Source organism: Pieris napi, chromosome 15 (genome assembly GCF_905475465.1).
Source record: "Pieris napi chromosome 15, ilPieNapi1.2, whole genome shotgun sequence".
NCBI lineage: Eukaryota > Metazoa > Arthropoda > Insecta > Lepidoptera > Pieridae > Pieris > Pieris napi.
In genome coordinates, this window is record NC_062248.1 from 681,145 (window position 1) to 694,267 (window position 13,123).

Below are 13,123 nucleotides of genomic sequence, written 5' to 3' on the forward strand. Positions count from 1 at the left end.
TAGTCAAACCCCACCGGTATTCAAAGCCGCGCCGAGGTTACTTTGGTTACTGCACGGGTGTTCTCAAACGAACATCTATACGTCTAATCCCGTGCAGGACCGAGTCTCTGAGGCGACGTCGGGATTGGCTACGATAGTAGTACGTACGAAGTCAAACCCCACCGGTATTCAAAGCCGCGCCGAGGTTACTTTGGTTACTGCACGGGCGTTCTCAAACGAACATCTAAACGTCTAATCCCGTGCAGGCCCGAGTCTCTGAGGCGACGTCGGGATTGGCTAGAACAGTAGTACGTACGAAGTCAAACCCCACCGGTATTCAAAGCCGCACCGAGGTACTTTGGTTACTGCACGGGTGTTCTCAAACGAACATCTAAACGTATAATCCTGTGCAGGCCTGAGTCTCTGAGGTGTCGTGGGGGTTGGCATCAACAAGTATTTTATATTTTATGCAAAACAATTGATCGAAATCTCAAATGACAAATTATAAATTAAAATGGAACGTGTTTTTACTATCGAAAATATAAATAAATAAAAATATAATTTGTATTAATTTTAAAGACTTTTAATCAGTAGAACCTCGTTAAGTCGAACCTCGATAAGTCAAAAACCTCCGAATCTCGAAAAAATGTTTTGTTCCCTTCCCTTAAAACACCAAAACCTCCATTACTTGAAATCTTGACCCTCTGTTAATCGAAATAATCACCGAGTCCCTCCAAGCCATTTTGGTACATATTTTCACTCTATAACTCGAAAAATTAAATTTGACCTCTGTATCTCGAACATAGGAACGTTTTATTTTACAACCTTTACAACTTGATCATTTGGAATTTATTATCTCTATTGTTCGAACAAAAATAAGTTACCGACTTTAAGAACTTGCCGACAATGTGAGTACACTATTGTTTCTTAGAAAACATTTTAACAGTATACAATAATAAATTTATGACTCATGGAAACACGTGTTTGCTTGCTTTGTGTCAGGTGTTCAATTTTGATTCCCTTTGAAATTTAGCTAAGCCAGTCATTTGTTTTCGACTTAAATACTGTCAGAAGTAGTTTGGTTCTACTGCAACACACATCAATTTTTAAGAATCTATCAAAATTTATAAGAATAAACCTCAAACTCTTTATGTCGAATCAAAATCCGTCTAAGTCGAAATCCTCCATAAGTTGAAAACTCTATAACTCGAATTTTTTGGCGTCTCCCTTGATGTTCGACTTATAGAGGTTCTACTGTATTTGAATTACAATTAAATTCATTAAATTCCTAACATATCTTCCCTTTTTCCCTTCTTAGAGGGAGTTTCGGAAATCTAGTTTTAGATTTGTATATATATATGTAAAGAGAATGATCTCTTTAATTTGAATATTCGCGCGCACTGCTAGTTCGTGAGTGAGCCGCGTCGTGTCACGTCAAGCTAGCTGACATTGTCAAAAATGTAAAGAGCAAATATGCTGAGATTGTTGAATTGCATTTTAATTTTATTTGTAAATTATTTTAATACTTAGTTATAGCTTAACATCGAGAGGTGATAACAATGAACTTTTATTGTCGTTTCTTTATTTACAGGTAAGATTGTGTTAGTCTTGTAAGGATTGTATCAGTGTGTAACCCACTCGATAAATAAAATTGCATTCTTTATTTACAGAGAAACAAATAGAAGTTTTATTTAGCCTCTTGCTTGCTATTGAAATACAGACTATTGTCTTATAAAACGACAATACTTGTTTATAATGGCACAAAAATTGCAGTTTGCATTTAAGCTTGAAGCATCACAAACTGACAATAAGACGAGTGTAATTGCCATAACCTCAATTACAACAGAAGATGACAAAAAGTATACACTGTCTGAGACTGATAAATACGCGAGTCGTCACATAGCATTAACAAAAACAGAAACCTACAAAAGAGTGAGAAAAAGTTTAAATCAAAGAGGTCAAGAAAGAACAATATGGATGACATGTACAGAAGAAATGATTCAAGCCTATTTTGATGAAGATAATAATTTAATGTTTAACGACCTATATTTAAAAGAAGAAAAAAAACAAACAGATATTGTAGAATCCACACAGAAGAAAAAGGGTCTACTAAATTTGAAAAATATATCAGAAAGATTCATGATTGAGAAATTTGTATGTAAATTCTCAAATGCGAAACAATGGATAGAAATATTCGAGAATGAATGTAAACGATTTGAGATTGAGGAAGATACAACAAAGGTAGAAATATTAAGATTATTTTTGGACAAAACATGTGCAGATTGGCACTCGGCAACATTGAAGACTTTGAAAATCGAGGCTGGATGGTCCGAGTGGAAAAATAAATTTTTGGACACATTTGCCGATAAAGGATGGAGTTCGGGAATGTATGCCATATTTTACAAATATAAAGAAGGATCACCGATGGAATACGCCATTAGAAAAGAAAAGTTATTATTAGATATGGATGAAAATATTGGCGGGAAAAGTCTGGTCACACTTATAGCAGCCGGCTTACCTGAATTTATTAGAAACAGAATTGATCCTGAAAAGTGTGAAACCTCAACAAGATTGCTTCATGAAATAAGTAAATGTGAAAGTTTGGTAAATAATAAAAACTTCAAAATAAAAAAGGAAGAAAAAGATGACAATAAGAAATACAGTTTAGGAAAAAAACCATGCAAAACCTGTCAGTATTTAAATAAGGGTAATCGATACCACCCAGAACAGTCTTGTTGGTTTAAAAAAGAAGGGGCAGATAACAAAAGGATTGGAAGTAATTCGGTTATAGAAGTAAATCTAAGCGAAGAGACAAAAAACGAGTAATCACACCATTGATAAAAATAAATATGTTATTAGAAGACAAAATACAAATAAATGGAGTATATGATTCAGGCTCACAAGTGTCTCTGATAAACAAAAGGTTAGTTAGAACACAGAATGATTCTGTGGATACAAATAGAATATTATTAAGAACTGTCAATGGTGTGACATACACAAAAGGTTTAATAAGAATAAAAGTAAAGATTTTTGATATAGAAGAATATGTTGATGTTTTTATTGTAGACAAACTGGATTTTGAAGATTTCATTATAGGACTAGATATGATAAAAAAATTTAAATTAGCTCAAAATGAAGATTTAAAAATTTTACAAAAGACAAAGAGGGAGATAAATACTATGAATGCATTTGAAGAGATAGAGGAAATTAAAGTCAATTTTAATGAGCATGTGAATAAAAATGACTTCATAACAAATCTACATCACTTGGACAATATCAAAAAGTCCCGAATACACAATTTAATAGAGAATTATAATACTATATTTGCCAAAGACAAATATGATGTAGGTACAGTAACAGATTATGAAGCCCGGATAGACTTAATGGTGGACAAGTACTGTAGCAAAAGACCATATCGTTGCACATTAGAAGACAAAATAGAAATAGAAAAACAGGTGGGTAATTTACTAAAAAATAACTTAATTGAGGAATCATACAGCCCATTCGCAGCACCAGTTACCTTGGCATTTAAAAGAGACGAAAACACAAAATCGAGACTCTGTATTGATTTTCGTGAACTAAACAAGATAGTCATACCACAAGCACAACCATTTCCATTGATAAGCGACTTGATTGTTAAAGCAAGAAATTGTAAATATTTTACCACACTGGACATAAATTCCGCGTTTTGGTCTATACCACTACGTATTGAGGACAGACAAAAGACAGGATTTGTCACACAGGATGGACATTATCAATGGACTTGCCTACCATTTGGATTGAAAACATCACCTGCCATTTTCCAGAGAATTTTATCAAATATATTAAGAAATAATAACTTGAAAGACTTCACAGAAAATTACATTGATGATATCTTAATATTTTCACAATCGTTTGAAGAACATATAGATCACATAGAAAAAGTACTCAAAGCAATAATAAAAGAAGGATTCAGATTAAAATTTAAAAAATGCACATTTGCAGCAACATCAGTGAAATACCTAGGACATATAATAGGAAATAATACGGTAAAACCGCTCAAAGATAACATTATTTCAATAAGAAATTTCCCAACACCCAAAACCCGAAAGAATATTAGACAGTTTCTGGGAAAGATTAACTTTTACCACGAATACATACCAAATAGTTCGATATTATTGGATCCACTACATAAATTATTGAGGAAAGATGCCCAGTTTATATGGTCAGAAGAATGTGAAGAAACTTTTTCTAATATAAAAAATATATTATGCTCACAACCGGAAATATTTGATAAAGACCTGCCTATTACAATTTACACAGATGCCTCGTTGAATGGTATAGGTGCAATATTAAAACAGATTCAAAAAAATGGTAAAGAAAAACCAGTTGGTTATTTTTCAAAAAAACTCAATGATTCACAAAAAAGAAAGAAGGCAATATACCTTGAATGCTTGGCAATAAAAGAAGCTATCAAATACTGGCAATATTGGTTGATTGGAAGAAAGTTCACCGTTTTTTCGGATCACAAACCACTAGAAAACCTCAACATAAAGGCTAGAACAGACGATGAACTTGGTGAATTAACTTTTTATTTGTCACAATATGACTTCAACATCAAATATATTCCGGGGAAGAATAATACGGAAGCAGACAGTCTCAGTAGAAACCCAGTATTGGAAGATAATGATAATGATGAAGAAATTTTAAAAATGGTGAATCTGATAACAATAGATGATATTAAGGCAGATCAGCAGAAAAACGAGAAAATAAAGGAAAAGAAAACCAAAATAATCGAAAGAAATGGGATACTATACAAAAAATATCGAAACAGAGAAAAAGTTATATTATCTGAAGAAGCGAGTGTGAAATTAATAAAGGAAACACACACCGAATGGTGTCATTTAGGGATCAACCAAATGATAAATAAAATCAGTCCTTATTATACAGCAAAGAATTTAACGAGAAACATTAAAAGAATATGCAAAAATTGTGAAACCTGTATAAAAAATAAATCGAGAGGCCAGGATAAATACGGATTAATGTCACATCTGGGACCAGCCGAAAAACCATTTCAGATAATGTCGATAGATACCATTGGTGGTTTTGGAGGACAAAGATCAACAAAGAAATACCTACATTTGTTAGTTGATCATTTTACAAGATTTGCGTTCATTCTGACATCAAAAACGCAAAATGCTTCAGATTTCATCAAGTTAGTAAAAAAAGTTCTGGAGACGGAAAACATTGAGATATTACTAGCAGATCAGTATCCAGGATTAAATTCAAAAGAATTCAAAGAATTTTTGACAGATAATGATGTAAAACTAATATTTACTGCGGTAGATACACCATTTTCAAACGGACTCAACGAAAGATTGAACCAAACACTGGTTAACAAAATGAGGTGCAGAATAAATCAGAAGAATGAAAAGAAATCCTGGACGTCAATTGCAAGAGAATGTATAGATAAGTATAATGAAACCGAGCACACAGTGACAGGCTTTGCACCAGTATATCTATTAGAAGGAAAAGTCACCAGTATTTTGCCACAAGAACTACGACAACCATTAGATACAGAAACATGGGTTCAAAATAGACAACAAGCACTTGAAAGATCAATTAGATCACATGCATATAATAAGAAATTATTTGATAAAGGCAGAACACAATGGGAATTCAACATAGGAGAACTGGTATATGTTGAAAACGGAAACAAATTAAATAGGAAGAAAATGGACAATTTAAGATTCGGCCCATTTGAAATAACAGACAAAATATCGAATACAATATACAAAATAAACACAGGCAGAACAAAAACTAATACAAGCTTATACCATATAACAAAACTTATTCGAATGGACAGTGGAATAAATGATTGATAACGCTGAATAATATGTACGGCTACCATGAGAATTACTGGAGCAATTCTCATCCTGGAGGAGGGAGATGTAAAGAGAATGATCTCTTTAATTTGAATATTCGCGCGCACTGCTAGTTCGTGAGTGAGCCGCGTCGTGTCACGTCAAGCTAGCTGACATTGTCAAAAATGTAAAGAGCAAATATGCTGAGATTGTTGAATTGCATTTTAATTTTATTTGTAAATTATTTTAATACTTAGTTATAGCTTAACATCGAGAGGTGATAACAATGAACTTTTATTGTCGTTTCTTTATTTACAGGTAAGATTGTGTTAGTCTTGTAAGGATTGTATCAGTGTGTAACCCACTCGATAAATAAAATTGCATTCTTTATTTACAGAGAAACAAATAGAAGTTTTATTTAGCCTCTTGCTTGCTATTGAAATACAGACTATTGTCTTATATATATATATATATAAAAACTTAATAAACAAGACTTAAAAAATTGTTTTCCTAAGAAGTTTCACGTCTGACATGTGTACTTTGTACGCACGCACTTTTTTTATGTAATAAGAGGCAAAAGGGCAGGAGACTCATCTGATGTTAAGTGATCACGCTCATGGACACCCACATTGCCAGAAGGCTCGCAAGTGCGTTGCCGGCCTTATAAGAATTGGTACGCTCTTTATTGAAGGACCCTAAGTGGAATTGGTTCGGAAATACTTCAGTGTTCTCCTGGTTCCACATAGTGATGGTGCGCGGAAAAAACTGCCTTAAGAAACGCTCAGTTGTGGAACGACGGACGTCGAGGTGATACGGATGGTTTTTGTATTTTGCCTTGACGGCCGATGATAAAACTCAGCTGCAGGTATTGGTCGAAACAACTCCTCTGAACATTCTCCATGGTAAATGCGGTAGAAGATGCAGAGAGACCCCACATAGAATTGTGCGTGCGTAGAGACGCAACGCCAAGGGATCAAGCCGCTCGAAAAGTGACTGGTAGTCGATGATTCATAACTCATCTCTCAATTAATAACAATTAAAAACATAAATTTAACTTCTGCTTACGATTCCGGTAGGTCTGGTGAGTTTTCTTCATGCCCCGGAACATCAACGTGAATAAAACACGATCGCTCCTTTATTTCCGTCATAGCTGGACAATTCACGAAGTCAACCATCGATGTATCTGGAACATTACATATTAAATGGCTATCAAACTATTTTATCACCTTCCTAGAAATTATAGATCACTGCCGTAATTTTTTTTTTTTTTAAAGACAATTCACACCAATTCACCTAGTCCCATGCAAAGCTGGTGAAGCTTGTGTTATGGGTACTAGGCAACGGATATACATACATATTATAGATAGATATACATATAAATACATATTTAAACACCCAAGACCTAAGAACAACACCAAATGCTCATCACATCGATGTTCGCCTCAGCCGGGGATCGAACCCGGGACCCATGGATTCGCAGTCAGGGGTACTAACCACTATACCAATGAGTCGTAATGCTTTCAAAGGGAAGGTGATTATTTTTAAAGGTGTTTTTATTAGACCATAAGTTTTGATAGCAATTATATTCACTGTGATATTTAATATGACATTTGCATGCCTATTTTTATATGGCTGATTGTGCGTGTTTTTATAATTAATTAATCTAAATATACCACTTTCTTTGTATATAAGCGATATATTATTTAAAAATCGATTCTTTTGTTGTTTTAAATATGTTTTGTATGCTTGCAGAATCGAATTTTTTAAATAGTTAAATAAATTATTGGGATTATCCCGCTGCATCTAATTGTTGATACGAATCCGGGGAAGGTCGCTAGCAATAGATATAACTTACGATTCGTCCCAAGGTCATGAACTGTGAGGAAAACACATCTTTTATCTTGCTGGCTCAAGTCACCCTGAAAAGTAATTAACGAATATAATGTAATGTATTATCAATATGTAATAAATATTTAATTATATATCTCAGTCATATGTTTATTATTATTAATTTAACATTAACAAAGTTGTTTATACAATTATAACAAATACTCACTGGACTATGAGCTGGAATAATTCCCTTTGGTAGCGTAAAATAAAGCGTTATTATTATAAACAAAAATGTATTTGCTTGGCTCAAACTCAAACTACAGCCTGCGGTCTTACACCGAAATTTTAATAAAAATTCAACTCAAACTTAACAAACAAACTATTGCTTGTACCACATACCACCACTTGCTACATCACCGATAAAGATATTAAAAGAGATACATTAAAAGTGGATTTGAACCATTGAACGAACTGTTGGATTGGTAACTTTGTTAGCAACTCATATTCAGCCAATTATTACAAAACGGAAATCTAGAACAACCGTTGGAACCATGTGACCGGACCTTTATAAAGTCATTTTTAAATTAATAGTGTTAAGATTTTTAAAACTATTAAAGGATGATTCACGGTACACCGTGTCGCGACCGGGCCGGGCCTCGGCCGGGACACGTCCACCGTGCGCCGGCCGGGACAGTGGTTCATGTTACACCGGGCTGTTTGGGTGTACGCACGTACGTGTTTGGACGACTATATATGTTTTTGTCAAAAAAAAAACAAAAAAAAATTTAACCTCACTAAGATTTGACGTTGACTGCTCTGCGGGTACCCGGGCGCCTACGTTCATGTTACGACGTGCCGGGGCCGGACCGTGCCGGAGCCGGGAAACAATACCCAACGACAATACAACGCCGTGCCCAGGCCAGGGCACGGCCCGGTCGAGACACGGTGTAGCGTGAATCATCCTTAACTGTCAGCTCTGGTCAATAGACCCTATTTAAGAGAGGTGACTTAAATTAGCATTCAAAACTCCTGTACAAAAATCTTTTTATTGTGTGCTGTTATTTAAAAGCCTACAAATTATGATCACTTAATTAAACAAGTACCATATTGTTGGTTTCTTAAATAAACGTTGTCTGTTTCGTGGAAACTAGGCATTAAAATTTTTATTGTGTAAGATGTTTTCCTTCCGATATCACTCGCCATCACATAGCGTAGTAAATTTGTTGCAATTCTTGTTTACATATTTTTAAAACGTTTATTTTTTTGTCGTTTTATTCCTAAAACCCTCCTTAGAATGCTAAACGAAAGACAAACTCATTAATTAAGCGTTGCACGTTCGATTATCATTTGTCAAAAGTGACAGACGCGCGATTCTTTCGGTTGGTTGTGATTGGTCAACTACACGTCTAGTCTCTTCACAGACATATTTCATCCTGCGTTAGACCAATCACAATCATTATTTAAAATGAAGTATTTATTATAAAAAAAATATTGGTTGTTTGTAAAGTAGGTTTACGATCGAGATGTTTACGTGATAACGTCTTATTGGTGATATAAGTTTTTGCGAAGTAAGGAATTAATGAAGATAACAATTTTTTCAAATTTTAAATTACATCTATCGTTTTATTCACACTATTGATGATAAATTTCGGGTGTAAAATGACAAGTTTACTTATTCGACTATGATATACATTTTTCTTCATACATTCACGGAATGACTGGCAGCGCTCGAGATGAGACGGGAGATCGGTCCGTCTCTCTCTCGTTATACCTGCGATCGCGCTCGTGAGGTTTTGGTGTGACACAAGTCTCTGAACATGTCACCCAAATATTCATAAGAGATTATTATGAAAGCAAAAATCTAATGAAGATTGTACGCCGTAATAACGCAGTTAACAAGTCTCAGGTAACTATATCTTCAAATAGAGTTTATAGTAGCGACATTATATATCCAGTATAAGAATTTGTAATTGTAGTAATAAATATATACATATATATGTATCTCTTTTTGTAAGGAATTTTATTGCATTACGCTCATGTGCTCATGTATAATGACAGTGTGTATATACTTTCATAAATAGACTAAATAAATACCTGAACGTGAACATGAATATCTCCACTCCGGTCTGTACTGACAACATATTTCTGAAACAAACAATACAAAATATAAGATTGTTTTAAAATAAGACCATTATTATGAAATATAAATTCATCTTTGAGGACAAATATGATATCATAAAGCATTAATAAAAACAAACATATATTTAAATTTCGATATGTAAAAATAAATAATTTGTGTCGGTTTTAATCATTCGAATTTATCCAACATTATTGAACTAACAAATACAGCAATACGCTATTATAAATAGCCACTCAAAAGCAAATTGAGTTGTCGGAAGTTTGCTAGCCTAACCCCATTACGTTTTACGGCTTGTATACTGTTTAAAATAAACGCTCAGTCTATATAATCAAGACATAAATAAAATAGAAAAATTTAATTATTAATAAAGATTCTTAGATTTAAAACGTGTCAGCGCCGTTTTTGTATGCAATTTCGATGCTCTCTTAATATTCGTAACGCTGATGTAGCAACCTTGATTGTTTATCATCACTGAAAATGGGGTCATTATATATTAATACTAGCTGACCCGGCAAACGTTGTTTTGCCTTGCCATAATATAGGTAATAATATTCTAGGAAACATTTTTTAGTTCAATAAAAATAACTATCTACTATAATAAAAAATAGGGGTAGAGGGGTGAAAATTTTGGGTTGTATTTATTTTTCAATGGCACATTATAAAAAAATTAAAATTTCGTCCAAAATAGAAAAATAAAATGTTAGGGGTGGACAACCCTTATCACTTAGGGGTATGAAAAATAGATAGTAGCCGATTCTACCTACTGATAAAAATCGGTCTAGCCGTTTCGGAGGAGTATGGTAACTAACATTGTGACACGAGAATTTTATATAAGATATTTTTAATACAAATAAAAAGTGGACCGTATCGCCCTCCTTCTGGTTTCTTCTATGTTTGCCATAGTCATTTTGTATGATGATTTAATATTTTAAAAGAGTACCGAGAGATTTTTACGCCCGCTTTTTCTCTCGGCCTACACCCTCTGTCTTCTTTGCCGATGAGCAGGGATGTCTACGTATTCAAATTTAGTGATACCTGTATCTTATAATCCATAATAAACGTATTTTTTTATTTTATAGGTATTGGATGAGAGTCCAGCGCAGTTCCTTGAGATGTTTTGCTTCACCTAGCGAGCAAATATCGTCGACAAATGTATCTTACTGCGTTCTCAAACGTCTTCTAATAAGTAATTCTAAAATTATTTATCCCCCATTATCCGGCGTACCTACGGAAAACATTGATTAAAATTTTACATTATAATGTTTTCGGAACTAAACAAAAGCATATTGATTTCCTGTATTTAACATTTTATACGAATATTAAGTTTATAAACTTACAACATCTTGTGTTGTATACGAGATCTTAACACAGTGCTGTATAATATTCATATTAAACAAAAACAGAGCTTAAAACAGCATCTCTTAAAACAGTCTCTTATATTCTCTCCAGTAAAACAAAATTCGTTTGTTTTCCGTCTATTTCCGTACGCGGTGCAAGCGTTGCGTTTTCAGTCGTAAACAATGTAAAGGTCATCTACTGATTGTTTTGAGCACAAAAACAGTTATAAAAACACCGTTTTACATACAACAGTCGACTCCCGATACTTTGAAACTCAACGGACACATACATTTCAAATTATCAACAGTTCAACGGGCGTTTGAATAACGACGAGGGGGGATTCAAGTAAATAAGAGTTTGATCAAAATTCGTGATTCATTATTTTTTGAAAAAAAATAGAAATACCACTATGAATATGGTAACAATTACCAAATAATATAACAAATTAATTATTATCATAATTGCTAACTTATATCCACATTTTCTAAAATACTCAACTGGGTCTTAGCAAAAAAGTCTTGGTTCAGCCCTGCGATTCTGTAACTCACTTTTCGAACTCACACAGCGGTTTTCGGATCGCCGGTCGCTTTCAAATCAGTCGTGAAGCAGTCATTTTATGATTTGGCATTCTAATAAACAATAAACTACAAGCTCCCACCTTTTCAGAATGCCCTTATAAAAGTACAAAACCAACAAAATAAATGCTAATTTAGTTACTTAATAAAATAATAATGATATTGATATGTATTAAAAACAGCATCGGTGTTCATGTATGAATAATTGCACCACAATATTATGCTAGCACATCTTTATATAAAAAAAATTCGACAAAAACCTTCGTGACTTTCCGTAAAAATTTTACCCTCATGCGCCAAGTTTCACTTCAAAAATATATTAGGTTTATAGATAAGGAAAAGCACTTTACCTCTCAGTACCTATAGCGATCTCTATTTTATTATACTTATTTTGCTTTGCAATTCATTACGTTAGTACACATTAGTAATTAATCATTTTACATTGACATTTTATTATTTGTACTTTATTGTCATTACATCTTTTTCCCTTATTAGTATGATTGTAAACTAAGGGAGTTCCTAGATTATTTTTACGATTCACGATTTAGTGAAATTTTCTTTTAGTGTTTAATATATATTTCTGGCTCACAAAAACCCAATGGTGTACCTCTGGGTTAAGGTATGCCTTAAAACGTTCACAATATGAATGATAATACAGTGGTGCTACAACCCTGTATCTTGGCCTCAGATTGCAAACGTTTCTTTGGTTATTTTTATTATATCTATCTGACAAATGTCGTCGATTTTTAACTTGATTTCCTAACAATGTTTTCGTTTCCCGTACGATTGAGTATTACATGTGCACATAGACAACAGGTACTTTGAATCATAGCATGGGGTCAAGCCTTCGACCTTAGGGATGAGGGTCGACTGGTGAAGCCAGTACTCAACACTGCTTCAATTTGTAATATTGGCCTTAAACAAAACGTGAATTCGATAAACGTTGTTAAATATTTCATTATTTATTGAAATTACGTAATGAGTTTTACATTAACTTTTTGCGAGATTATAAATCTGTCAAATCTTCGTATGCTTCAACATTATCAATTACTAAGAGTATAAAGAAGGCAACGCACTCGTGAGCCCTCTGGCATTGAGAGTGTCCATGGGCGGCTGTATCACTTAACATCAGATAAAAAAAAGTATAAGAACCACAAAAACTAAGGGAATTAATATTGGTGACTGAAGGGCTACAGCACAGTATACATTTCTTTAAATACTTTGCAAACTAAAGCATTAAGAAAAAGTTAAAAAATACAATCAAAACAAAAAACTAAACGAAACGAAAACAGTAAACACAGTAGATATAATTATCATCTATCTTTCTTAAATTTATGGAACCAAGCAATTGACCAAAATACCGGTGTTGTTTTGAGATTTGAGGGTAAACAATTATCAAGGCGCGGAACAATATATGT

At 33.6% G+C, this 13,123-nt stretch overlaps 1 protein-coding gene across 12 annotated transcripts in view; it reads right to left on the bottom strand.

The window, feature by feature from the left end:
* Window positions 1-13,123, bottom strand: part of LOC125056930 (uncharacterized protein ZK1073.1) — a 53,028-nt gene that overhangs the window by 18,554 nt on the left and 21,351 nt on the right. For 7 of the 12 annotated variants that reach the window (XM_047660298.1, XM_047660297.1, XM_047660296.1 and 4 more), the window contains 4 exons: window positions 9,747-9,797; window positions 7,879-7,902; window positions 7,678-7,741; window positions 6,888-7,005 (listed from right to left, as the gene is read on the bottom strand). In XM_047660298.1, the coding sequence (XP_047516254.1) occupies window positions 6,888-7,005; window positions 7,678-7,741; window positions 7,879-7,902; window positions 9,747-9,797 (257 nt within the window). The remainder of the gene's footprint in view (window positions 1-6,887; window positions 7,006-7,677; window positions 7,742-7,878; window positions 7,903-9,746; window positions 9,798-13,123) is intronic. The other 5 variants (XM_047660290.1, XM_047660299.1, XM_047660295.1 and 2 more) reach the window with 1 other exon arrangement.